General features: G+C 36.7%; 1 protein-coding gene across 1 annotated transcript; it reads left to right on the forward strand.

The window, feature by feature from the left end:
* The first annotated feature begins 546 nt into the window (after positions 1-546).
* On the forward strand, positions 547-22,724 carry Proser1 (proline and serine rich 1). The gene is made up of 13 exons (XM_005330230.3): positions 547-684; positions 2,507-2,572; positions 4,918-4,986; positions 7,216-7,310; positions 8,737-8,830; positions 10,745-10,855; positions 11,439-11,522; positions 12,776-12,854; positions 13,270-13,365; positions 15,703-15,747; positions 18,368-20,153; positions 20,628-20,781; positions 21,355-22,724. Exons 1-13 carry the CDS (start codon positions 640-642, stop codon positions 21,475-21,477), a joined length of 2,847 nt encoding a protein of 948 aa, XP_005330287.2. The 5' UTR covers positions 547-639; the 3' UTR covers positions 21,478-22,724.
* The last annotated feature ends 5,238 nt before the right edge of the window (positions 22,725-27,962 follow it).

A 27,962-nucleotide genomic window follows, 5' to 3' on the forward strand; every position in this document is an offset into this window, starting at 1 on the left:
CGGAAGCCACAGAAACTGGTAACAAAGAGCCTGCTGGGCCGCCCGCTGCCCGGGCTGGGGGACCCAGAAGTCTGGAGGAGTGGCTGGGGATGACCGCGAGCCGGGCCATGAGTCCAAGATCACTGCGGTGAGGGGCGCGGCCGGCGGCCGAGGCGCTGGTGCAGGCCGTGACGCCGGCGCTCCACTCCTCGCCGCCTGCGGCGCTCCGGAGCTGGTGCCTCGCTCTCCTGGCCGCTCCACTGGGGAAAGTGGCTTCCCGGCCTCTCCCGGGCAGCTCCTGGCCCTCAGCTGCAAAGGAACGGCGCTCAGCCCCGGCCTGAGTTCCCCCGGGTTTCTCTGCAGGACACACAGGACCTGGCTCTTGCCCGAGGTGCCCCGAAGCTTTGTGTGAAGCATCTGGAGAAGCCGACAGGAGGGATTTTTGTTTTTAATAAAGTTTTTTTTTTAAAGTCTCCGTTTTTAGAATTTTTTTCGCGGAGTTTGCATTACACTCTACCTCTTCGCCTTCTTTCACCTGCTCCTGGAGTGGTTTATTCCTCAGCTGTAAACATTTTTACTATCAGTGGAGCAAACCAGAGATGAACGTTTTGTGATTGAAAGTGTAACCATTAAAAACCACGTCGAAATAGTATAGTCAAGATGGACAAAAAGTCCTTCGAGACGGTGCTGGATGAAATCAGAAAGGTAATTGCACTTGATGCCTTAAATTAATTTGCGAAATAGGAATCATCGTGGTTTAGTTTCTTGGAGGTACTGTGTGTAGGTTGCACAAAATAAGAGTCAGAGCATTGCCAAATTGGTTTGAATTTTCACGTGTATTGCAGGAGCTTGTGCCTTGATAGGTTTCACCGTACGGATAGCAATGATGTTATCCCAGTTTGAGAATCAGCGCGGCATTGTGGAATTTGTATTACTCCTCAGTTGTGAAGCCAGCTGTGCAAATCCTTAACAGCTGTGTATTTTCGAATAAGTAATTTAATATTTCTGCGGCTTCTTTTTTCCTTTCTGTAACACGAAAGTGTCTGAAAACCAGAAGTACCACGTGGAAAGTTTCTATTACGGCAATTATGTTTTTTTTTCCCCCCAAATCTAAAGATAGGCAGAATATATTTATTGCCTCGGCCAGAACAAAGTTAGTGTTCTGATGATTAAATGTGGTTAAGTTTACTCTGTTGATGAGTTGACCATCGATAACTTTTTTCAGTTTTTTTTTCTTATTTTCGTGATTCTTTTGAGATATAGTTGGGTATCCTGCCTCTAGGAGTGAACACAGCAAAAAATTTTGGAATGTAGTTTTGAGCCTAGCATTATCTGAAGCTCAAAAATTAGTTACCCATTTAGAATTTAAAGGACTTCTAGTACCATTATTCTGGTAACTGAGTGCCTTGCTTCGGCCCATTAACTGACACCAAAGGAATTGTTACCACGTGCTTCCATGCTTATTATTTATATCAGCTTATGAGTTTTTTACTAAAATTGTTTCTGGAGCTGCTGTTTCATATTGTTTTTTATAAAATCTTTTTTTTATTGACATGTTTCATTTTTTGTATTTGATACTTTTGAAAGCTCTTTTGAAAACAAATTTCTACTTTTGTAAATCTAGTTTGTCCACAAGTTTGGAAACAAATACTTGAAACAAATACCAATTTGCTAACTGTGTAAAATTAGAGTTTGTCACAATTTGTTCATGAGCTAATTTGTAAATACTGTTTATGAGAAAATAGTTCTAGACCAGCAGATTTCTATTTTTGGATGATACAGGATGTCAGTGTATAATTGTTTTGTAGTAAGAGCAAAAGGATTAGTTATTTTTAATGATTAGAGCCACAAAGCTGTGATAACCTGGTGTTTCCATCTTTAAGCTCTGAAAATACCTAAAAGGGAGATATTTGATTTCATTGAGCTCTAGATAGTGGAGGTCAAGGCCACCAACATCTCTTTCACCTACTGATAGATTTCTATGCAGAAAAGGAACCATTAACTAAATGTAACTTTTTGAAATAGGTGGTGAATTCTGTTCCCTTTTGTGAATGAGGAAGCCCTAAAGGAATTAAAATGCCTAGCAAAGACCTTGAATTCCCGGACCTTGGGGCTTTTTGTTTTCTCATTTCCCAAGCCTCAGCTAGACCTTGTCCTCTTGTTTACCTATAACTTAGCACATAATGGGTACTTGACAAATAATAGATAAATTATACATTTACTCTTAAACAATGAAAATTTGTTTGGTTTTCAGATATTAATTACATATTAAGGAATTATCTGTGTAATTTCTACTAATGTGGAATCTGCCTATTACAATTTTATTCCCTTTCTTTGTAAAAGTGAGTAGGGAGGCCCTACAATGTGGGACCTGAAAAGGTAGACTGTTCTGTCACCACATGACCTTAGCTGCTGCTGTGTGCCAGGGCTAAAGAAGCCCTGCCACCATTGAGCTGCTTGGGCAGTTTTGATATATGCATATTACTGTGCTGCTTACATATATTAATGATGTTTTTCTATTTTTTAGGCTGTTTTGACAGAATATAAATTAAAAGCAATTGAATATGTGCATGGATACTTCTCTAGTGAACAGGTACTTTTAATTATTTGTTTAAATGAGCTTTTTTACACCATTGTTCTGGTTAATACCAACTTACCAGCTGTTCAAATTTAGAATTGTTTGTACTTTGTTCTTATATTTATTCAGGAACTTTAGAAGCTTGTGGTTTTGACAGAGCCTGAAAGTAGTTAAAAGTGTGAATTAGTCTGGACACAGTAATCAAAAGTTATAAACTTAATGATAAACTTACCATATAATGTCAGTAATTGCAAAATTCAAAAGAAAACATGAATAAGTGATGAAATGTGTTTTTATGTGAAGCCACTAAATAAAAATCTTAGCAATAAGGAAATATAAACACTGTGTCTAATAAGTAGTTTCTGTCATAGCCAGAAGACTAGTGTTTTAAGCATAATAGTTTAATGAAAACTTTAACCCCACATTAGGAGTTTGATTTCTTTTTTTCTTTTTTCAAGATGGTATCTGCTGTATTCCCCAGGCTGGGCTCTAGCCCATCATCCCCCTGCCTCCCCCAACCCCAGGTCCCCAGTAGCTAGGATTAGAAGAAGTGTAGCCACTGTGCTGGGCAACTTTGATCGTATTTAAGAAAAAAAAATTGTGTATGTATATAAACACACAGAAGAAGGATTTCTGAAGGGCACTAGGAAAATTCTTGACAGCAAAATAGAGCAGACATAGAAAGGTACATTTAGAAAGAAGTTGGGAAAGGGTGAATCATGGATGAATCTGCAGACTCAGAGATAGTACCAACTTTTTATTTCTCCAGAGTTTGAATACATGTCAGCTTGAATAACTATACGCCTGAAGTTCTTCTTAGGATTTGCATCTGTTAGTGCCTTTTTAGGGATAGTTTTTCAGCTTTCCCTTTGCTTCACAAGTTGCCTTATGCTCTTTTTTTAAATCTAAATGTTTTGAAAGATTTATGATTTCTTACAGCTAACAGCTTTTTTTTTCCACATACATGCATGTGACATTTTGTAGAAAACATCTTCCTTTAGTGATGCCTTTGCTGACATCCTTTAAAACTTTATTAAACACTGAGACATTCTGAGTCTACCTTATTGAAGATGGATAGTTAAGTTTTATGGTTTGTAAAGTACAACCTTCACTGTATAGTAAGAACACTGTTCCCACAAAATAAGGACATAAACTCTTCCCAAAGTAACTGGAGAGTATGCCTAATGTTATTTATGCATCTCTCTATAAGTAATAAAAAGTATTTTCACTTTCTTCCCATATCACTCTAGTTTACACCATTGACTGGTTCTTGTGGAATAATTAAATTCCTAGCATATTTTCAGGAATTCAGGGTAAAAAAACTCAGATTTTATGACTCTTCCTATTTAATTTTTCTCCCTTTTGGAGTATCCTCAGAGGCTGTGAACCAGAGTGGTATTGATCATGCTGAGACTTGAAAGTTGTGATCTTGAAGCCCTGCTCACCTCTTACTGCCCATCTCACAATGTCCCCTTCATTCATTTGAAGTTCTTTGGTGGTGGTGGGAATTGGTGGTAGCCTGGTTCTCTGAACTGTGAAAATGATGTACCATTTAAAAACTGGGAGAGTAAATCTTGGTGGTTCTTACATGATTTATGTTATGAGTATTACAGATCCAAATAAAAAGGTAGAAGTTAGTGGACTTACACTGAATCATACTGTCACACCATTGTGAATGATTAAAACTGTGCCACTCTTCATTATTGTTTTAAAGTTTTTCATTCAAATACATCTTTGTGTTCATAAGCTGTCATTTTTATCTCCATCTAGTACTTTTCAGATTTTATTGCCCTCATTAGGATACCCCCCCCATTGAATATCTTCCTTTCTTACTAATCTAGTGCTATCCAATAGAAGTTTTGTAATGATAGACATGTTCTTCAGCTGCAGTCCCTTTTATTAGCCATAAATTTGGTATGACTGTTGAGCACTTGAAATGTGGCTTATACTAAAAAGGAACTGAATTTTGTTGTGGTGGTGGAGGATACTGGGGTATAAACCCAGGCCTTGTCCATGCTACTCCAGTGTTCTACCACTAAGTTATATCCCCATCCCCCTTTTAAAATTTTTATTTTAAGACAGGGTTGCCCAGACTGGACTTGACCATGGGATTCTCCTGCATTGCCTCTTAAGTAACTGGGATCATAGATCTGTGCTGCACCCAGCCAGGAACTGAATTTTTAAATTTTGATTTTTAAGTGATTTAAATTTGAACAACCACACTTAACTGTGTTTGACAGCAGGTGGAGACTCTGGTGCATGCTCAACCCCTGGACTTGGGCTGTGTTGAATTTCACATATTGAAATAAATCTTAAAGAAATGTTTGTAAACCACACTGTAATTAATTCTTTGCTTTCAGGTAGTGGATTTACTGAGATATTTTTCCTGGGCTGAGCCTCAGTTGAAAGCAATGAAAGCATTACAGCATGTAAGTAGTTTGTTTTTGCTTAGAATACAGATCTTAAGTATTTTTACTTCTCCCAGTTTTCTTGGATTCATCTTAACTTGTAATATGTTTGAATTAGAAAAGTTAACCTTAAATTTTATACTCTGATTATTCAAAACTATGTTACAAAATTTTCTAAAGTGTGAAATTTAAATTGCATATACTGTATCATTAAATTGTATGCCATAATGTCCTAAGTGGCAAATTGACAAACAAAACAAAGGATTTGAATTCTTAAGTATTTTTATGCACTTTCTTCTATTGTTCAATACTTATCTTTACCTGCTTGTATTTAGTCTTGGAAGAGACATCAGGTTACACTTACATTCTTTAGATCAGCACTGTTCAAATGAATTTTCAGTGATGATGCAGATTTTTATATCTGCACAGTCCATTTTGGGAGCCACTGGTCACATGTGGCTATTGAACACTTAGTCTGAGGAACTATTTTAGTTTTATTTTATTGTAATTAGATTTAATGGGCACAAGTGCCTTGTGGTTACTGCATGAGATAACATAGCCTGGAGCCTAGATCAACAACAGTATGTAGATTATACAGTGTTAGCTGGCTGCAGAGGAAGATTTTCTAAGAAGTGATTGGCATGAATACTTTAATAGAATCAATTTACAAGACCTAACTTCCTTAAACTGAGCTGCCTAAGAAAGAATTTAGGTGTGTTATGCTTCTATCTACCTCTTTAACAATTGCTTGTTTTCTACTTTTCAAAAGAAAGGGTGAAAATCTTTGTGAACCAAAAAGATAAGCAGAGTACAGTTATTCAGCAAGAAATATCTGGGAGGGCTTTGCCTTATTTTATCAGGACAGCAAACCCATGACAACTCTGAGGTCTGCTTGCCTGTCTACCTACTTTACAATTAAAATTTAGAGGTGAGAAGTACATTGCAGGGACAACTCAATACACTTACTTGAATTAAATTAAATCTCACCTTTTCTAACAAAGGAGAGATTAAAAAAAAATTGGATTTTACTGGTGCTTTCACACTGAAGACTTAACTTTGCCAAAAAGGTTGTATAATGAACATTTCTAGAAACTAAATGAGCTAAATTAGCAGTTCTGTATTTTTTACAAATATACACTATCAGGGGTACATAAATCAATTCCTTGGTAGTACATTATCAATGGGTTTGAAAATCACTGCTCTGAGTTTTAGGAGCTAGGGTATTAATCCTAACCAATCTTAGTTCTTCATTGATTTTTGCATTTGAATTTCCATAACTGTTAACTAACTATGAATCGACCCAAAAAAAAAAATTTTTTTTTTTTTCTGGTACCATGGGTTGAACTTGGGGTTACTGAGCCACATCCTGAGCCCTACTTTATTTTGTTTAGAGACAGCTTAGTGTCTCGCTATTGCTGGCTTTAAACTGGAGATTTTCCTGCCTCAGTCTCTTGAGCCCCTGGGATTACAGGTGTGCGCCACTGTGCCCAGCTCAAATTTTTTGAATGCTCTTCAGAAATAGAGATACCCTAGAAAAATGATTATGTAACATCTCACATCATCTTGGATAGTCACAATGTATGCTTAACGTATCAATCTTATGATGGCTGTTCAACAGGGAGCCCAGTTTAACTAAGTTTTGGTCTAGCTTTTGAGACTAGTATATCCTTTGCTGTGTAACACTAGCCTCTTGCACAGCTTTTTGGCAAGTGATCTGTGGCATAACTGCTCCCACCTCCCAACTCAGGAATATAATTTTTTCTCACTCCTTGACCAATTGAGCCTCCTAGATAATGTACTTTTCTGAGGAAGGCAGTACTTGCTAGTTTCTTTATTCTAATTAAAAGAGAGCTCATAAGAGAACTGAGATCTTGATCTGAAATTATTACATTGAAAGAAAGTAAGAATAATTCACATATTTTCAGAACTTTCATTTGAAGTTTCGCCTAAAATATAAAATATTTCACCTAAAATGTTTACATTAAGAGTATTTAACTATTTCAAAAAGAGCAATTTCGGGTTTGTATTGTGCTCAGTGCTAGAGCACTTGCCTGGTGTGAAGCACTGGGTTCAATTCTCAGCACCACATATAAATAAATGAATAATATAAAGGTCCATCAACAACTGAAACAAATATATATAGTATGTATACATATATATATGTATGTATGTATACATATATATAAATATATGGCAATTTCCAGCATGAAGATTTTACATTGAAAATAAAATTATCTTTTATATTAATAGAAAATGGTAGCTGTTCACCCAGCAGAAGTGGTCAATATACTCAACTGTTTCACCTTCAGTAAAGATAAGCTAGTTGCTCTTGAACTGTTAGCTTCGTAAGTATTTCTTTTTTCTATTTACTTCAAATTTGGATGCTTTTTAATTCTTTTAACTTATTGTTATATCTTAATGTATTCAAATTATGTAAGTAAACAAATCTCTCATAAAATATAGTCTGAAAGCATAGGGATGAATTCAGATTTCTTTGTGGATAAACATTCAATTTACTTATTACACATATGATTGTAACTTAGAAAATAGTGGGGCTTATCAAGATTATTTAATTTGACTTTTCTGCATTTTAGTAGCTTGTTTTGCCTTCATATTCTGAATGACTTAACAGGCAAGTTGGTAAAGACATAGGAGTTTAAGAATTGTCAATAGAATAAACAACTTACAGCAGAGGTTCTCTGCTCACCCATAGCATATTTGGGGATATTTTTTTTTTTTTTTTTTTAAAGAGAGAGGGCAAGAGAGAGAATTTTTTAGTTATTGGCGGACACAACATCTTTGTATGTGGTGCTGAGGATCGAACCCGGGCTGCACGCATGATGTGGTGCTGAGGATCGAACCCGGGCTGCACGCATGCCAGGCGAGCATGCTACCACTTGAGCCACATCCCCAGCCCCATATTTGGGGATACTTTAAACACTATGAGCAATATGTAAATATTTTAAGTATTCTGTGGAATAGTCCTTCTGATTAATGTAAATTAGTACAACTTATCTGGAAGGTAAACTTTAAGAGCTTTTAAAATGTCTCTACTTAGGGCAGCATTTGATAGGTGATCATGATAAATGTGAGCTTGAAGGGAAATGGAGGGGACCTAACCTAATTCTTTGCATGATTAAAAAGTATGTATTAGTTGTTTATTTATGGAGCATGTATTTTAGAGTCCTTAATGTCTTTATGCATGTCCATAAATACACAAAATTAAAATAAAACATAAGGTAAAACTTCATTTTTAGATTAACTGTAACTTTTATGCATTTAATACATGGTTTATGGGGCTGGGGGTGTGGCTCAAGCGGTAGCGTGCTTGCCTGGCATGCATGCGGCCCGGGTTCGACTTGATCCTCAGCACCACGTACAAACAATGATGTTGTGTCTGCCGAAAACTTAAAAAATAAATAAATAAATATTAAAAATTCTCTCTCTCTCTCACTCTTTAAAAAAAAATACATGGTTTGGCTCTATTGCAATAACGTTCAACACCTTCAGAGAGGGTATATTTTCAAGATTCTCAAAATAATCATTTTTATTTACAGTATTACTTTGTCACTTTCTAATAATCAGAAAGATAAACCTCAGTTCAGTTATTATATTTATCTTTATAATATAAATTGACTTATTAAAAGTAAACAATCATATTTTCTCCCTATGTCACGGGAAAGCTTTACTCAGGTATGTCTGTGTGGTAATCAAAAGCTGCTGAACTCTGTGTATTTTTAAATGTAAAACTAAATTGTATTTTCTTGGTAGAAACATTGTCGATGCGCAGAATTCTCGTCCCATTGAAGATTTGTTCAGGATAAATATGTCTGAGAAGAAACGGTGCAAAAGAGTACTTGAACAGGTAATTGTTCTCAAGATTGCTGTGCCATTTTTTCTGAATGGTAGCAGATGAAAAAAGCACCTGTCTTTTCTCTGTTAACTTTGAGAATAACCCAAATGCTGGTATGTGATGAGTTAAGAGTGTACATTCCTGCAGCTCATGGAGTAAAATAGATCTGGTTGAAGGGGATAGTAGAGCAGGGAGAGATGGCTTGAGAGTGAAAAGCATCACATTGTGCCCCATGAAGCTGTTATGTCTTGGTCCTTTGATAGCTTTGCCATTACTGCAGATTTTTGTCTTTAATTTTATGTATTTAGGAACTTGATTTTTTCAAATTTGCTTTGTTTTCAGGCTTATGTTAATTAGATTCCTAAGAGATTAATACCAAAGCCAAGTTCCGGTTTATTTAAACCTACCAAAGTGGGAAAAGCAGTTCTTGTCCAAGCCTAGAAAACTTGATATGTCATCTAAGTTAGTAAGTTCCTGGGACTGTGATGTCTGTAAATTGAATTAATAATTCAGAACCTCCTTAAACATGCATATTGCTCTTGTAACTCTGTCCTATTTAATTCTTATATCGTCCTCTGAGCTTAGGGAGGGTAGGCAACTTTGCTTTAGTCCTATGTTATTGTAGTAGAGATAAGGTCTGAGCCTACAATTCTTTTACTTTTTAATTACTTCATTGGATTTCTTGACTGAAATCTTTATGGTATCATGCCTCTGCCACTGTAGTTTTATTTCTTACAAAGCGTTTTGTTGATGTTACCTTTTAACACAAAAGTTCCACGTCTTAAGAATTTTTTCCAGTGGAACAACTAGAAATACAGTCTTACCTAAATGCGTTTACATAAATTTATAATAATCAAAAATAGGGATGATTTTTAGAGCTGAAGTGTTTAGTAGGGGGCTGGATTATATCACCGATATGTGTTGTGGATGAATTTATGAAACCGATATAACTATAAAAATGTGTGTAAAATCATGCATACTTGTAAAATCTTTATATATGTAAAACCATGTAATCACAATCACATATATATTATATTTTACATGTCTATATATAACTGAATATTCCTGTAATACAGTATAGTCTTGTTGGAATATATTTGCCTTATACAGTGTTTATCATTCATCTAATATTTTTTTTAAGAGAGAATTTTTTAATATTTATTTTTTAGTTTTCAGTGGACACAACATCTTTATTTTTATGTAGTGCTGGGATGGAACCCAGCGCCCCCACGCATGCCAGGCGAGCGTACTACCACTTGAGCCACATCCTCATCTAATAAATATTGAGCTCCAACTCTGTATATGTGAAGCATCATTTTAGAAGCTAGAGATCTAGTAATGGAAAGCCTAGACCCAAATCCCTTCTGCTACTGTGTCTCAAGGGTGTAGCATTATTCTGGACATCATGTGGTCAAGTGTATTGAGCAATGCAGTTCTTTGAATAGTAGCATCCTCTGTTATTTGTTTGCATTTTTCCCACTAAAATGCAAACTTCTTCAGAGCAAGGACTTTGCCTCTTTCACCTCTGTGTTTTTCTTGCCTTGCCTTTAATGAGCTTGGTGTTTAGAGATTTGGACTGTATTATTTCTTGTTGATTGGTGAAATGGAACAGATTTGATAATAAATAGACTTTTTTTTGGCACATAATTTACAGAATGCATTGTGAAGGTTTCTTTGTTTAAGGGTCTGTTAGTTGCAATTGAAAGTATATTATACCATTTTAATAATTCCACCTAAATAAAGTGATTTTGCATATTGCCTTTGAACATGTTAATCATTGCAAGTGCTGACTGATGTGTTAACAGATTGAATGTGATGCTGTTCCTTAATTCATGTTTTTTAGCTGGGATTCCTGGTATCCAAAATATTTGATTTTATGGGTTTGACTTTTTTTTTTTAACCACTCTCCTCTTTTTTATATTATAGGCTTTTAAGGGGGGCTGCAAAGCTCCTCACGCTATGATATCTTCTTGTGGAACAATCCCAGGAAATCCATATCCCAAAGGAAGACCTAGTCGTATAAATGGAATTTTCCCAGTAAGCATACTTTTATGACTGTATATGAAACTTCTCATGACTAAGTGTGAAATATAACCCAAGTTAATGATATTTAAGGGAAAATACCAGTTGATGATGCTTCTACAAAGGAAAGGAATTTCATCATGTCATCAGCATAATTTGTGGATTCATCACTGATTGAAAGTTCATGTGTAAATTTCATTAACATTTGTGTAAAATCTTCAAGCCAAACAAAAAAAGATGATGATTTTGTTTTATTTTGTTTCCATATTTTGAAAGTACTGATTTACATTTAATAAAGGAAAATTTCTCAAACCCTCAGTAATTTTCAGTTTTACAGTTAGATATGTTTGGGAAACTTTGCATGCAAAGAGGAAACTTAAGAACTTCATCAGGATCATGCAGCCAGCCAGGGCAGAACTGGGTCTGAATTCAAGTCTTATTCTTACCAGCTTTATCCCTTATCGTTGTTTTCTGTTTTAATATAATACAGTGTGGTTGTTCTGGCTTGGGTTTATTTGAAATCTCAATTACCTTTCTTCCCCACCCCACCCCTCTTTTATTTTTTTATTATTTATTTATTTATTTTTTAATAACACAGGGAACCCCTTTGAAAAAGGATGGTGAAGAATGTACAAATGAGGGCAAAGGCATAGCTGCACGGATTCTTGGACCATCCAAGCCAGTATGTGTGAAAATGAAAGAGAAAATAATTCTTAACACCTAGTAGTTTTCTATTAAATTTTTGTATTGAAAAGTTTATGTCAGAAATGCTAGAAGAGTAAGAGTAGCCTAGAGAAGTATAGTGTAATCAGCAGTGTTAAGACCCCTTTTGAGGTTAAGCATTATTTTAAAGTGAGATGAGTTAATTATTTTTATTGTTTTCTCTGGACACATTCAGTTGTTCAGTTCAAGGTGTGATGTTTGCTTTAACAGATTCTGGTTTAACAAAACTGGGGTTAATATTAGTGAAACAAGAATGACAGCAGGGGACTGAGAGTCTTTTCAAGGGTGTGATTATGGTGATTAGAATGTAAACTGAACAGGCAGAGATAGCCCTATGGGTTTAAAGTATTGTTAGAATTGAAGTATTAGAGGCCTGTACTCAGCCACCTTGTAATCTCTGCCCATCCATATGACAAGAATGCCAGTGGCTGTTTTTTGTGACAGCTAGAAAGAAACTGGGTCCCTTTCCCCCAGTGGGTCCCTTCTGCACTAAAGGCATTCATGCTCTCCTTCTCTGTAGGTAAAAAGTACAGCATTTGCCTTAGCCTCAAATACTTGCTGTTCTCTAAAAACCCATTCTTTGAATATTTGTTATTTATGTAATGCCATCAACTATAAAAGTATTTGTGCATTTATGAATTTTAGAAAACGAAAAAACCCTGAAATATTCAATCTCTAATTCTAGTATACATTTTATGAAAGTTGTCAAAATGCCAAATGCTAAAACAGTGCATTTATCTTCCAGAAGAAGAAAAGAGGGTAGGAATGATAGGATGAATTCCTAATCAATTGAGGAGGATATAGCCATTGGGGTTCTTATGTAGCTGAGATTCCAAAACCTAGTGGATTTATTGCATTAGTTAATATAAAGAGGAGAGGAATCCTTGGATTAATTTAGTCTGGATCAGAGAGTAGTTTGCTATTTAGGATAAGTTCTGACCCTTCATTAGAGATGATTGGGTAGTGAAATAAAAAAAAAAAAATACTTGGCCATCTTTGGCAGAATTTACTTTTCAGAGTACCTAGAAACTACTTTTTATTAAAGCAAAGAAATTTCCCTCATTTATGCCATTTCTTAGGCCAGTAGCATTTGATCTTTGGGGACATTTTTAGCCTATTAGAACTAAACATTTTAAAAGACAGGTTGTATTTTGTTTTACCAGGAGACATCTTACTTGGCTTCCTTCTAACTGCTGTTCTTGTCCCGTCTAGCCTCCTTCGACATACAACCCACATAAACCTGTTCCTTATCCCATACCTCCATGCCGGCCACATGCAACCATTGCACCAAGTAAGGAGTTCTCTTATTTTTACTTCTTTTTCTTTTTTCCTGTTTATTAATTTGAGAGTAAATTCTAATTTTATGTAATTGGGAAACTTGCAGCACTTTATGCTCAATCTTTTATATTTTTTTGGTAATTTAACTACAATATTGTCAAATATAGATATTTAAATTAAATGTATGGCAGATTCTGCCTGCCATGCCATTCAGTGAACTTATGCCTGAAATGAACATGTAATGGAAATAGCCATCTCCTGTTATCTCATTATCTCAGTTTTTATTTAACCCTAGACCCAAATCTCTATTATAAGTTGCAAATCCATTATATAAATAATTTCAAATAATAAATGAGATAGCTGCATTAATATACTTTGAACTCCTAACCACAGAGAAATACTAAATTACATATATTCTATTATTTTAGGTGCTTACAACAATGCAGGTCTGGTACCGTTGGCCAACATGATAGCTCCAGGTGTACCCCCTCCATCTCCATATACTCCGAATCCTGTAGGAACAGGTAAAGTCATGATATTTGGAGTGTTAAAAGTAACTAAATTAGTCATTCACAAACATACATTTGGCAGGGACAGTTGTTCGACATGGCATGTCCTAACAATGGGAGCACAAGCTCAAGAGCCTTACCAGTGTGGTATGAGTCCTTGGTAACTTTGGGCAGTTTTCATAATCTTAATGACTTCCATTTCTCCATTTGAAATACAGAATAATACTTTAAAAACTATTGTTCAGCAACATTCAACTAACATTAGAGAGATGATCTGCAATGTGCTATATATATGTAAATGAAAGAAATGTGAACAAAGTCCTGTTTGCAAAGAATTTGCAATCAATGAGAAATATAGGCGAGGAAGGAGACAATTTCAGTTTATTTTACTTCATTCATTCTAAACTGCACATTTTTATAGTTTAATTTCTCTAAAATTAGAGTGTGCTTTATAGCAAATAGCAGCTTAGATTCTGAGATAGAGTGATTATTTCTGTGAAAAAGTACAGGTGGTGTGCAATCTCAGAGGAAAGGCATCCAAACCAGTCTTGTTAAAATAAATATCAGTTGCTTGTGTCATGTATCACTAGACATTGTTGACTCAGTAATGTCCTAAGTTGAAGCACAAACAGGTAAAAACGGACTGGTAATGAAATACATGACAGGAATGACAAGGTGACAATAAGGTAGTTTCTCTGTGGCCTAGAAATACCTGGGGCACAGTTAAAAACATCTTCAGTAGAGATTCTGCTTCAGTGGATGAGAGGTGGTGCTGTGGTATCTTCAGTTTTCCAATGACTCCAAGTGATTCTTATCTTCAAGCATGTTTGGGAAATACTAGAATCTGTGCACACAGAACTCCCAAAGTATCAGCATATCAGGGTTTTTTTTTTTTTTTTTTTTTTTTTAAAAAAAAAAAAAAGACTGCAAAGAGAACCAAGGGTGTTCTGCCTCCAAACCTTTTTTGAGAATTTTAGACACTAGGACAGATGCCTGTCTGGTTTGCCAAAGGAGTGATAGAGAGGGAAACCAGAATTGATGGATATTGGTACGTGGAGCAGAGGGTGGAGTAGCAGAGGATACTCTGCCCTAAGTTAATTTATTTTTTGTGCATATTGGAAGGGTAAAACCCTGTGGAAGAGTTGGACACCCTGTGTCTTAGAGGGACAGGAAGGGAGTTGGAATCTGTCCTCCTGTAGCCTGAGCTCTTGCTGCCAGTTGGCACGATTGTGCCCACTCATTCTTTAATGACAAGGGTTCTACTTGAGTGCCTTTGAGCCACATGTTTGAACAGGGGCAGGTTGTTATAGAAAAAAGAACCATTTCTCATGGGTGATAAACTTTTGACAAACTATGAAGAAGTAATTAACTTAATGGTACAGTGTACAGTTTGGCTAAATTTCTCCTACCATAGGGAGCAAGGACTTTGAAAAGGTAGTGCGAGCATTCAGTTTGAGACCCAACATCGAGGGGAAAAAAGAGAGTAAGAAAGTAAAGGATGATGAGAAGGGTTCATACTGTATGTGAAGAATAAATATTTTTTCATTTATTGCCAAACTATTCTCCAGCAACCCTGTACCAGTTTCACCTGCCCATGAGCATATATGAATTAGTTTCTTAACACCTTCTCAACATGGTAGATAATCAATTTTCTAATTTTGCCAATTTAATAGACTGTAGTGTGTGTGTGTGTGTGTGTTTTACAAAAATTTAGTTTTTATTTGGATTAATTATATTTTACTTAGCTCTTTCTTTTTGTGCCTTGATCAGGACACCCTTCCTCAGCCCAAAAGTATGAAAGTATCTTGTATACTCTCACATTACTTTAATATTAATTTTTAAATATGTAGCTTTTACTCTGCTTGCCCTCTTACACACAGTGGATTCTGCTCTCATTCACCCAGCAGCCTCCTCCCGCTTCGGTCTTCCTAGTCTTCTACTCCTATAGGCAGCAGTGTATTTTTATTGGCTAAGCTGGTAGCTTAGCCAATAAAAATGGTCTCTGCACTCTATAACTACAGGCTGCACTCTCTTCTGCATGTACACTCAGGCTGGCTCCTTTTCAATAATGTGAATTTAACAATGTGAATTTAAACCTTGATAAGTTCAGGGGAGACCAGCAGGGGAAGAGAATGGGTTAAAGAAAGGAAAGAACAATAATTTATAATCCTCTCAAATTCATTATGACTTTTGTGTATTTCCTTTATTTTTCCATAGGTATTCATTGTATTTTCTAACTTAGTGTTTGTATGTTCATATCCTTTGTTTTTCTCATTTTGATGTTGTTGTTATGGTGGGGAAAAATTTTGATTAAAGTTTGAAATCAACTTCTGTTTATTTATTTTTACATAGAAAATGAAGACCTATCCAATCAGTCAAAACCTACACAAAATCAAAGTAAGTACCAGATCTGATCCAGAGATAACATTGTCTGTCATGGTTGTCTGCTCTTTGTTGTTCACTGAGGACAATTTGAATTGATTGTATTTGGAATATTCTAAGAAAAGTTCCTGGATAAAGAATGTAATTGATACTTACTAAAAGTGGCTTAATGAAATGCATATAATAACTACATCTAAAATTAATCTTATTACTTTAATGTTATTTGCAAAACGTAATGAAATCTAAGTGCTGTGTAGCATGTGGATCCATATTTACATTGTGTGATTTTGAAAGCCTCATTTCTTTTTGATATAAACACATGGAATGATAAAATATCCTTTTTGACAAGTGCTATTTTGGATTCTACTTTTAATTATTTCAGTATTATTAAACATAACTGAATGTAGAAAACAATAAGTGACACCAAAGCAGAAAGTAAATTGAAGTGTGGCCAGGACAGTGTTGTCCTATGGCAGCAGCTTGATAACATTGTATTCTTCCTTTCTTGGAGGATATGAGATGGGTTTCAGCTATGAGACCTGGAGTAAGTTCTTATGTAGCAGAGTAGCACATGAATCTAATTACTATACCAGATGATTTCAGCGGGGAAATTCCCTTCCCTGAGAACAGTACGTAAAAAGGGTGCTTTTGAGCTGGTTCCTAAAGGAAGTAGCAAAATGGGGTGAAAAGAACACCAAGTAAGATGTTAGGATACCTAGTTTCTCATCCTGTCTCTGGAACCACGAGGTTTTGTGACCTTGACTCATTTAATTTCTATGGAAAGATGATTAGGGAAACTTCATCCTTTATGTTCAGCTTTATTCATGAATCTGTTTTTGGAAAGAGGTAACCAGGGTATCATAAATACCATTGGTAGGAGTAGCATAGTTTGATTTCCTATGCTATGTTATGTGAACGTGATTAGGAGTTTTTTCTTATTCTTTTTTAAACCATGTTAGGAAACACTAATAAAGACAAACTAATGTAATAGTTAAGAGTAAGGATCTAACAGGACTAGGTTCAGATCTTGGCTTTACCACTTAATAGATACATGATCTTTTAATAGCTTGCTTAGCCACACTAAGCCTAAAAAATGGAAGTGTTACTGTCTATCTCAGAATTAATTTGGGAACAAATGAAATGATAGCTATAGATTACTAGCAGGGTTTGTGACAGATAGTGTTTTAATTATTAACTAATTATATAGCAGAAATTGATGTTTATCGTAGTATGTAGTTGGGATTTTATAGGGGTTTTTGTTTCTTTTTTTAAAATTTTTTAATATTTTAATTTTAGGTGGACATAATATCTTTATTTTTTTTTTCTATGTGGTTCTAAGGATCAAACCACATAGAAAAAAAAATAAAGATCTTGTGCCAAGCAAGCAGTCTGCCATTGAGCCACAACCCTGGCACCTTGTTTTGTTTCATTTTTAACTGTAGGCACAATTATTAATAGGGCAAAGCTTGTGCTTTATTACATTGAAAAGTATCTAGTAGAAGTAGCTATAAAGAACACTCTAGGATTAGCTTGGTTTTCTCTTGAGATTATCATTGACTGTATAGTCTTCAGCACATAGTTAAATCGGATAGTGGATTCTCAAAATTTTCCAACCACTGTAGACTTAAATACTTTTTTGGTACATTATTTACAAAATCAAAATTAGAAATCTATTTCTTGTGTGTCTAGTTCTTATGAAATAAGATTAAATCCATTTTCATAGGTACTCCAAAATGATAGTCTAGCTTTCCTGAAATGAAATCACTACTTAACAATACAAACACGGTGGGACTGGAATATAGTTCAGTGGTAGAATGTGTGCTTTAGTTCAATCTCAAAGCTTGCCCTCAATAAAACAAAGGCATGACTATGGTTTAGGCTTGGCCTTTGAGTTTGCAGTTTTATGCATTTATGTATTATGGTTTGTGAATTTTTCCTCCTATATTTCTGTTGTAAAACAACTGCAATGCTTATTCAGCCCAGTGCACTCTTTGACCATTTCAAATGAATTAGGTCTATTTGTTTACCTCTATTATTCCTTGGATGTCCTTCCCCTGTGATTAACATGGCATTATTTCATTAACATGTCAGCTCTTCATATCAAATAGTTTTACATATGCGTAGATGTTTAAATGTCTGTTTTAGTTCATAGAAATGATTTCAGTTGATTATCACTGCAGAAGAAACATTCCCTGTTGAAACAGTACAAGTACAGTATGAGTGCAATATTGGTCAGTATTAGCAAATGCAGCAAGTTGGGACCGTACATATTAATAACATGTACTTCTAAGTAAGTGATTTGAAAGAAAGAAAGTCAATGTACTAACACTAATCACAATTAAATGATTTTTTTTTATTTTAAAAAAGTAGAAAAATATGAAATTTTCTGAGCTTCTCAAGGCTTCCTCAGTGTGACTTGGTGGATGTTCTGGGTACTGTCTAGAAGACACTTGGATCTGACTGAGACTTCAAAGTGAAGATAGGATAGTGGAATCTAAAAATTTAGATATTACAAGAGCTGATTATAGGTGTCATATATTTGTGAAATATGACAAAAATCATTATACATTTCTTTGGAGTTCAAATTGGGCATTTTGACATAATAAATTCTTGCCTTTTTCTCTTCCTCACACAGCATTTTCTACTGCAGCAAGTCAACTCTTTTCTCCTCATGGTTCTAATCCTTCAACACCTGCTGCGACTCCCGTCCCTACTGCATCCCCAGTCAAGACAGTAAACCATCCATCAGCCTCAGCAGCTGCCACCGGTTCTGGAATGAACATGCCCAATACTGTCCTCCCTGTGTTCCCAGGGCAGGTCTCCGCAGCCATTCATACACCTCAGCCATCGACGCCAAACCCTACAGTTATCAGGACCCTCTCATTGCCTACGGCACCCGTTACTTCCATCCACAGTACAACATCTGCTCCTGTTCCTTCTGTTTTTTCTGGCCTGGTGCCACTGCCAGGTCCTTCTGCTACTCCTAACCCAGCCTCTCAGGCCACAACCACACCTCGGGCTACTCTGGCTTCCAGTGAATCATTTGCTTCTACTTCTGCTCCTTTCACTAGCCTCTCCTTTTCTGCCACCTCTGCTGCTGCTTCTACCAACAATCCAAATTCGGCTTCATTATCATCGGTTTTTGCAGGTCTCCCTTTACCCTTAACGCCAACCTCCCAAGGTGTATCCAACCCGACTCCTTCTGTAATTGCGGGTGGTTCTGCCCCCAGTGTTGCTGGTCCACTTGGTGTAAATAGTCCTCTTCTGTCTGCTTTAAAAGGCTTTCTGACATCAAATGACACCAATTTAATCAACTCCTCTGCTTTGTCATCTGCTGTCACGAGTGGGCTGGCTTCATTATCCTCTCTTACTAAGCGAAACTCTGATTCTCCTGCTTCAGCGCCTAGCAAGTGCTATGCACCCCCAGCTGTCCCCACTCCACAGGGGTCTTCCACTTCTGGGATGGCCATGTTCCCAGGCCTGCCGTCCCCTGTGGCTAACCCAACTTCCACTCCCCCTACGCTGCCTGTGCAGTCGCCTTTGGCTACTGCTACGTCCTCCTCAACATCAGTGCCCGTTAGCTGTGGTTCCTCAGCCTCCCTTTTGCATGGCCCCCACCCAGGTACCTCAGACCTGCATATTTCACCTACCCCTGCAGTTACTACCATTCCTGTAATGATCAAAACCGAGCCCACAAGTCCTACTCCCTCGGCCTTCAAAGGCCCATCTCATTCTGTGACTCCCTCTCATGGCACTTTAGGTTTGTCAGGGACATTGGGTCGTGCATATACTTCGGCATCAGTGCCCGTCAGTTTATCTACTTGCCTTAATCCTGCATTATCAGGTCTCTCCAGTTTGAGTACTCCCTTAAATGGCTCAAATCCCCTTTCTTCTATTTCCCTTCCACCTCATGCTTCCTCCACTCCTATTGCTCCTGTGTTTACTGCTCTTCCTCCTTTTACTTCTCTGACCAACAGTTTTCCTTTGCCTGGCAACCCGTCTCTTAATCCATCTGTGTCTCTTCCAGGGTCATTAATAGCCACCTCATCTACCACTGCCACCTCCGCAGCTATGCCTCCTCCTAGCTCCACGGCAGCTGTTCTCTCAGGGCTCTCTGCCTCAGCACCAGTCTCGGCAGCACCTTTCCCCCTCAACTTATCCACTGCCGTCCCCTCACTTTTTCCAGTTACCCAAGGACCTCTTCCCCCTTCAAATCCCTCCTATCCTGGCTTTTCTGTCTCCAATACCCCAAGTGTTACCCCTGCTCTCCCTTCGTTCCCGGGGCTGCAGGCGCCCTCCACAGTCACAGCTGTCACACAACTACCTGTCGCGGCTACGGCCCCGTCACCAGCTCCTGTCCTCCCGGGATTCGCTTCAGCGTTTAGTTCTAATTTCAACTCTGCTCTTGTTGCACAAGCCGGGTATGTGAAAATGTGGGAATAGGATTGAATCATTCTTCACCTAACATGTAATTCATTGTCTTAAGTTATTCAAATGAAAGTCAAAATGTAGTCATTCAGTCATGCTGAATTATGTCTTTCTGGGCCAAAACGTCAGTGCTCAAAAGTTTTATGGCTCTTGGACCGTTAGTTTAGATGCATATAAAATATTAATACTTATTAGCAAAGTTGTAGGATTTACATTTGGTAATTTAACTTGCTTTCAAAATAGGAAGAATTATATGTAAAACACAGACTGATGAATTCAGAATAATACACTTCGTAACAGTAAGTTCTACATTAGTGAGTGGCTGACTTTTATAGTTTTTTCCAACAGAAGAATAAATTCTAAGTTTGTGTTTTGTTTTCCATACCTTAAGATACTACTTGGTAAATCTAAAAAGAACTTTGCTATCTTGTCTGCAGTTTGACCTGTTTTTCTATCAATTGTTTTAGTTTATCGTCTGGACTTCAAGCTGCAGGCAGTTCTGTTTTTCCAGGCCTCCTGTCCCTCCCAGGTATCCCTGGGTTTTCCCAGAATCCTTCACAGTCATCCTTGCAAGAATTACAGCATAATGCAGCAGCGGCACAGTCAGCATTGTTACAGCAGGTAGGCAGGCGATGTCTTGCATGAATAAAATGGTCACCCATGTAATGGTAATCAGTAGTGTTGATGTTGTGACATCCCAGTATTGGCAAAAAGTGCCTCTTATCAGAATGCCTGGAGTTTTAACATGTAGTTCTCCTCAGACTTGCAAATTATGCTTATCTTCTTTCAGAAGAATAACAAAAGGGTAGGATAAAGTCCATCTGTATGAGTTGTTTTTCCCACTTAACAGATTTTTAAAAATCTGTTTGGAGATTTTACTTAATAAAATGTAATCTTTATTCCTGAAAATTAAATTTTAACTTGTCTTCTAAGTTATAATAGGCCTTTCAAACACATTGTAGAAAACCTGTTACTCTTTCTTTGCAAGAATATTTTTTATTTAATTGGCATTTCTATGTCTCTCTCCACTTGAAGAAGACTGAATATTTCTTTAAAAGATTCAGCAAATGTTCTTTTGCCCAAAATATGTTCTTCCTATTCTGATTATCTGAAGTGTGGCACAGGCCAAAGCAAGTCAGGTTTAATTGAGCTTGGCCCTGTGCTAACCTGCATGTGTGTTCTTCTCTCTTTCAGGTGCATTCAGCTTCAGCTCTGGAAAGCTATCCAGCTCAGCCTGATGGGTTTCCTAGCTATCCTTCAACACCAGGAACTCCATTTTCTTTGCAGCCAAGCCTGTCCCAAAGTGGATGGCAGTGAATATTTTTTAATTTTTATTATTCTTGGGAGCAACATGAGATTTTCTTAAGAACTGCAGTGAACAATCTGACAAATGTGAAGTTGGCCAAAAGTCAGAATATGAAAATGAGGATAATCCTAGGAAAGTTGTGGCAAGAATTTAAAAAGTCTGGTTGCATTTTTTAAAATGGTTTTAAGTATGAATACTCCCCATTTCTTTATGTAAATATGCTGACAATAAATTGTATGGAGAATAGTATTTAAAAAGTATTTGGGAACTTTTCACCTCCCAGTCTACAAAATTTTGATTCATGTATGTGATCTACATAGAAAGAATATTAAGCAGGAGACTGAACTCCTTATAGCCGAATACAGCCTTAAATCTGCTTGTATAGCGTCCATGGACAGAAGTAATAGTTGTGCCTCAGACTTATGGGTTGCATGTGGCCCTGGGGGACTTACTACCCTTGATATGCATGAGTGGTTCCTATTAGCATCAGTTGGAACTCAATACTCCATGTGTATACACAAAAGGGAACTTGAGACCCACTGTTATTTTTTATTTCTGATATTAATGATCATACATACTGCTGAATTTAACTCAATATATTTCAGGTAAGTGAAAATGGTGCTTAATGTAGTCTTTAGAATGACTTTCAGGTTTTCGACTAAAAATATATATCCAGAACTACTTTCTTACGGAAATATAAGTAAGGAAGGCTTATGATAATATTTGCCTTCAAAACATTTTTCCCAATCTCAGCAGTATCCAAATGAGTAAGGAACACTTGACTGACTCTTGGGCCACCTCTATTACTCATTGTACTCTGGAAGCTCTTGGTGAATGTTTACAATCATGGGATGTCGTATTTCTCTTTGTACTTAAAGTCAAATGCTTATCTGAAATAATTATGTGACAGCAAATAGAGAATACTTGCTCTGTTAGTAATGCAGTGTGTACTCTATTTAAGGACCTGTGGTAGTATAACATGATTGAATGTCATTAATTTAAGAATAACAACTGCCACATTGGGGGCGGGGGGTGTAGGAAGAATGAATTCCAATCCTGTGATTAAAATTGTAAATTATAGAATCTACTGTAGTACATTTCAGCATCTAGAAGTTTTACTTTTATAAAGATGGTGTCTGGAAGATGTTGCAAATGTATTTTCCTTCAATATGGGGAACAAACTTTTTAAGTATATTAAATATTCCTGTATGGTTAGTTTTTAACAATTTTTTAAAATAAACTTTATGGATATGACAAATATTTTGTAAGTGTTTTATTAAATGCTTGGATAGGGTTTTTGGGTTTTTGTGTATGTGCTTGAACGAACATACTGAATGGTCTTTGTCTGAATTTATTTGAAACCCTACTTATACTACTGATTACCCAACCCTTTAAATAATATGCTAAAGTTATAACTAACAATTTCAACAGATGAATAAATACTTTGAATTGTCTTTGAATACATATATTTCCAACAGTTAATGATACCAGTTGCCAGAATTTATCATTTTTTTCATTTTAAGTCTACATTCATAAAACTTTTTAAGATGATATTGTATTATTGCTTATATACGTTGACCATTCAGAAAATAATTATTGAATGAGTGATCTTTATAGAGTGCTGCTACTTCGAGGTGTATTTTTGTTATCCTATGAGCTTCTGAGCAGAGAAAACTGTATCCTCCTCATCTCGGATGTATTTCTGGCATCTTGCACATATTTGGCACTCAGATTTATATAAAAGTGAAGAAAACATTTGGAACACTCACACTAATTACTAGGGACTATAGTATATAGACTGTAGTATATGAGGAAGCACAATATACAGTTCAAAATTAAAAAGCAAGAGAGGGCTAGGGTTGTGGCTCCGTGGTAGAGAGCTCGCCTAGCATGCGTGAGGCACTGGATATGATCCTCAGCACCACATAAAAATAAAGGTTATATATAAAGAAAACTCACGTAAGCTGCAACATGGAGGTTGGATTAGTGGTGATAGACTGGGTGGTTATTGTAGAAAACCAGAAATAAATATTGTAAGACTGGCATTCTACAAAGAAAACAGAAGTGTTAATGTAAAGTCCTATAGTCCATATAAAGTAAAGGTGATTAATATAATTGGTTAAATTTAATCCTCACTACTTGATTTCCCATATAAGTTCAACCTGTGTATTCATAAAATATAATTGATATCAATTTTAGAAAAGACCTTCCTCCAAATTTATTTTAAAGGTGATGCCATATTACTTAATGTCTAATTTAGTTAAGACATTAATATTGAACAAGATTAGCCAGTAAATTTGGAAGGGTAATCAAAATTAATGTGTCTCAAAGGTCCTTGTATTCAGATGGTGCATTATGATTTTTTAAAATTTAAATACTTCTAATAAAATTTTATGGTAATAGCTAAAAATCAATGGTGTTTATAACTCCTAGTTGGTAGAGAGGAATATTGAAATAAGAAAAAAAAAAAAAAAGTCCAAAGAAGGCAGGAGAAGAAAGGCCCAGACAAGTGGAAGAAACAAGCACACAGGAAGATGTTAGCGGAACTTCCCATTTACTAGTGATCACAACCTTTCTAAATGCAAAGGAAGCAGCAGGATCAGAATTGGGGTTTTCTCCAAGAGAATAGAAAGTGAACCAAAACTCTGAGAAGAATGGTATGAGAATAGTATTCTCAAGAGAATAGTAAAATAAATAAATATAGAAATGCAAACATTTAAAATGGCATACCATTATCAAGTTAGGGTTGTATCAGAAGTGCAAGAGTCAAATAAACTAGGAAAGTGCAATTCACCACTTTAACAAATGAAGAAAAATGCTGTTAGCGTAGGCATAAAAGCATGTAATAAACTTCACCATAGTTTTTTTAAAACTTGGCAAACAAGGAAAAGAAGGAAGCTATCAGCTAAAGGAAATCTATATGGAGTATTTATAGCTTACATTATTCTTAATTATGAAACATTAGAAATATCAGCATAAAATCAGAAATCAAGGAAAGTGCAATCCACCACTGAACAAAACATACTAATGTAGGTAGGTATAAAAGCAAAATACAGATGTGACAATATTCAAGAGGTGACAAATAATTAACAAAGTTTAATGGATTCACAGATATTCAAAGATCAGTTTGCATTATCAAACATGAGCAACTCCAGAAAATAATTTTTAAAGGTAATTGTGACATGTTACCTAGGAAAAAATCCAACATGAGATGAATGATAACTTCAAGGAGGATTTTTTAAACTTAACATCATTAAAGAAAACCTATTTAAAGTGGAGAATATACAATGATTATGGTTACCGGTAGTGTCTAGACTTAGGATATCAAATCTCTCAACCTTGGAACCCAACACAATTTCAATCAAAGTCCCAACAGAGCTTTACAAGCTTAATTTAAATTTTATGCCCACAGCCAAAGGATGGAAAGCAAAACACTTCTGAAGGCAGTGAATGGAGGAGGGACCTGCTGTACCAAATATCAAGACAATATTTAGAGCCCCCATCCCCACTCTTGGTACTGGAGACTGAACCCAAGGGTGCTCTACCACTGAGCTACATCCCCAACATTCAGAATTCTTTTTTTTTTTTTTAGACAGAATCTTGCTAAGTTGTCCAGGATGGCTTCAAACTTGTGATCCTCTTGCCTCAGCCTTCAAAGTGTATGCCACTGTGCCTGACTGATATTTAGAGGTTTAGGTGATTAAAACCTTAGGAAGGGGAAGATTTTTAAACAAAGTATATTGGACATTGAATACATTGAAATTTCACATATTTGATATTAGGTACATCGTAAAAGGAAAAAAAAGAATTTGGAAAGCATATTTGCCACTCATAACTGTCAAGTATCATTTATATATTAAGTATAATGTATGAAGTGTGTATATGTACATATTATATATAAAACTAAGAAAAAGTCCCTCCCTCCAAAAGAAATGAGAAGAAATAAGATACAGTGAATGGTGTGTATGGTGAAGAGTTAATGAAATCAGAGAACTTCATTTAAAGAAAAGGGAAAGTTTTCTAAGGAAGTAGCAAATATCCTGGAATATTTGTGTGCATTTTAGCAAGAAATCATAGTGAATTACACCTGGCCAAAACATGTTCCTGAAACTGGATGCTTAGGAAAGGAGAAAGACTCAGGGATAAAAGGGATTGTTGCAAGCAACAGTTTTGCCTAAGATGATCATTTAAGGAAAAGCAAATATTCATACTTAGGAATAGATGTCCTATGTGTCAAAAGAGATTAGAATTTGAACATTTAAAAACAGCTGTCTGCAGGCATAAAGGTTCATGTCTTTAATTCCAGATACTGGGGAGGCTGGGCCAGGAGGATTATAAATTTGAGGCCATCCTGAACAACTATCCTTTCTTAAAATAAGAAAGGGCTGGGGATGTCACTCAGGTGTAGCACATTTGCCTTAGCATGCATGAGGTCCTGGGTTCAATCTTCAGAACAGGCAAAAGAAGGGAAAAATTTTATAATGTGCTTTTCTCATGATTGTTGTAAGGATTCAATAAAAGATAGCACTTAAAGAGCTACAAACAGTAAATGGCACAGAAAACCAGCTCAGTAAATATGAGCAATTATTGTTATTGAAAGTTCAGCAGATACGTCTATCAAGACAGTAGAAACTTCACAGTATTTACAAACATTGGAGGAGGTAGGGGAAACTCCTCATTTCAGGACTTTTCACTAGTGTAGGAATGGACTTGTGTAGGGACGGAAAAATCTTCATCAGAAGCACCTTCCAGCAATTCTACCACCATCACTCCTTCAAGATGAAGTGGGGAAGAATTCCATGCAGCTTCATCATCTAAAGTGTAATTGTGGATATTTTATGGACAAAGAAGGAGGCAACTTAAGAATGGGCTTGGGTGTTATTTCCCCAGGTCCTTCTGTACCGAGACCCAGCTTGTTGATGCTCATTACTGGTGGAAACCTCTCATGCTTTCTAGGCCAAGACATTTGGAACATTTTGCAGGAAGAAGAAAAACAGTTGCTTAGTCATCTTCCAAGGGGATGTATGTAGCAAGGTCCCTTGAGGTTCTTTCCAGCTGCCCCTTGGGAACAATTATTGTTTGTGTTGTTTTGAACCTTATCCCTCAGTGACTGGCAGGGCCAGCATAAATGATACCTGGCCAATATGAAGGAGAAATGTATTTAGAAATCAGCTCACCTAGAGCCTTCTCAGCAGGGCTGTGGAGGGGCATCTGATTCAAAGGCAAAGGGGCCTCCCATTCCAGGGAAGATTGGCATGGCCCATTCATGAGAAATGCTGGAAACGGGAAGCTTTTCTGTCGCTCTCATCGCAAAGTGATGATGACATGGTGGCTAGAAAGAAACAAGATGGAATCTATGTCCTGACAGGCAGGCAGGCCCAGAAATGGGCCTCACGCTTTCAAATTTGTAGCAAACAATAACCCTAGACTACACAAGGAAGCAAAGAGATGCTGACTGTCTTGGCATTCTGAATCAACTACCAATCTTGCATTCCCTTGAAACCAGGGGGAAAGGGAGACATTGTGAAAATTAACCCAATATTCCTATTTTAGATGATAACCAAACCCTGAGATATACAGCTCAGCTCCCACACAGGGTGATGATGGTTACTGTCTATGAATGCCAGTCATTACTCTGAGAATTTTCTACGTAACATTTTATGTGATTCTCGGACAACTCAGGTAGATATTATTAACTCCATTGTACAGATGAGAAAGATGAAAGAAAAAGGGGTCATATAACCTCCTCAAGGCCACCTCAAGGGTTCACAGTGGAGCAAGAATTTCTCTCCATGGGGCAGTGTGATGTGAGCACAAAGCTTCCTTTCTTACCACCCCCCACCCCATGCGTCTGGCATCATTTCCATATTGAGCCATAACCAAGGGTGTGTAAGGTCAATTCAGAAGAGAGTGTAGAAAGGTGACACACACTGACCATGCGCATGTGTCTTCTCTAATCTGTCCCAGACTGGTCCCCAGTCTCCTTCCCTGAAGTTCCCAAACTCCACATTAGCTCTTAAAACCACAGTGGCAGCCATCATTATTACTGCAATTTGAATGAGTGGACAACGCAATGCAGATCATTAAGTATTTGTTGAAAGTAACCCAGACTCTGGGAAATATTTTAAGATGATGTTGCTAGGAAGAAAACAGAAGAGACAAAATGAGGAGAGATCGGAGTCTGTTTTGTGTTGTTTTGCTTTCACACAAAGGAAGACACAATATTTGGGATATTGTTATGAGAAAGATAAATATTGGGAAATTGGAAAACTGGTGTTTTTGGTATCGGAATAAGCTGGACATGGTTTTTGATTCCATGTGATGTGATGAAAGAAAGAGTCCTGGCCAGGAGCCTAAATCTGGATTCAAGAAAAGGGTTTGCCATTGTGAGCCATAATCCTTGACCAATTATTTATTCATCCATTCAACAAAAATCGCTGAACATCAGCTATGGGCCTGTGTTGCTCTAAATGCTGCAGATGCATTGGTAAATAAT

Source organism: Ictidomys tridecemlineatus, chromosome 6 (genome assembly GCF_052094955.1).
Source record: "Ictidomys tridecemlineatus isolate mIctTri1 chromosome 6, mIctTri1.hap1, whole genome shotgun sequence".
NCBI classification, from domain to species: Eukaryota; Metazoa; Chordata; class Mammalia; order Rodentia; family Sciuridae; genus Ictidomys; species Ictidomys tridecemlineatus.

Excerpts from the sequence above, each read along its gene's own strand:
- Proser1 (XM_005330230.3), top strand. The coding sequence starts at position 640 with ATGGACAAAAAGTCCTTCGAGACGGTGCTGGATGAAATCAGAAAG. Across the intron at positions 2,573-4,917 it reads GATACTTCTCTAGTGAACAG|GTAGTGGATTTACTGAGATA; the intron begins GTACTTTTAATT and ends CTTTGCTTTCAG. Across the intron at positions 20,782-21,354 it reads AGTCAGCATTGTTACAGCAG|GTGCATTCAGCTTCAGCTCT; the intron begins GTAGGCAGGCGA and ends TCTCTCTTTCAG.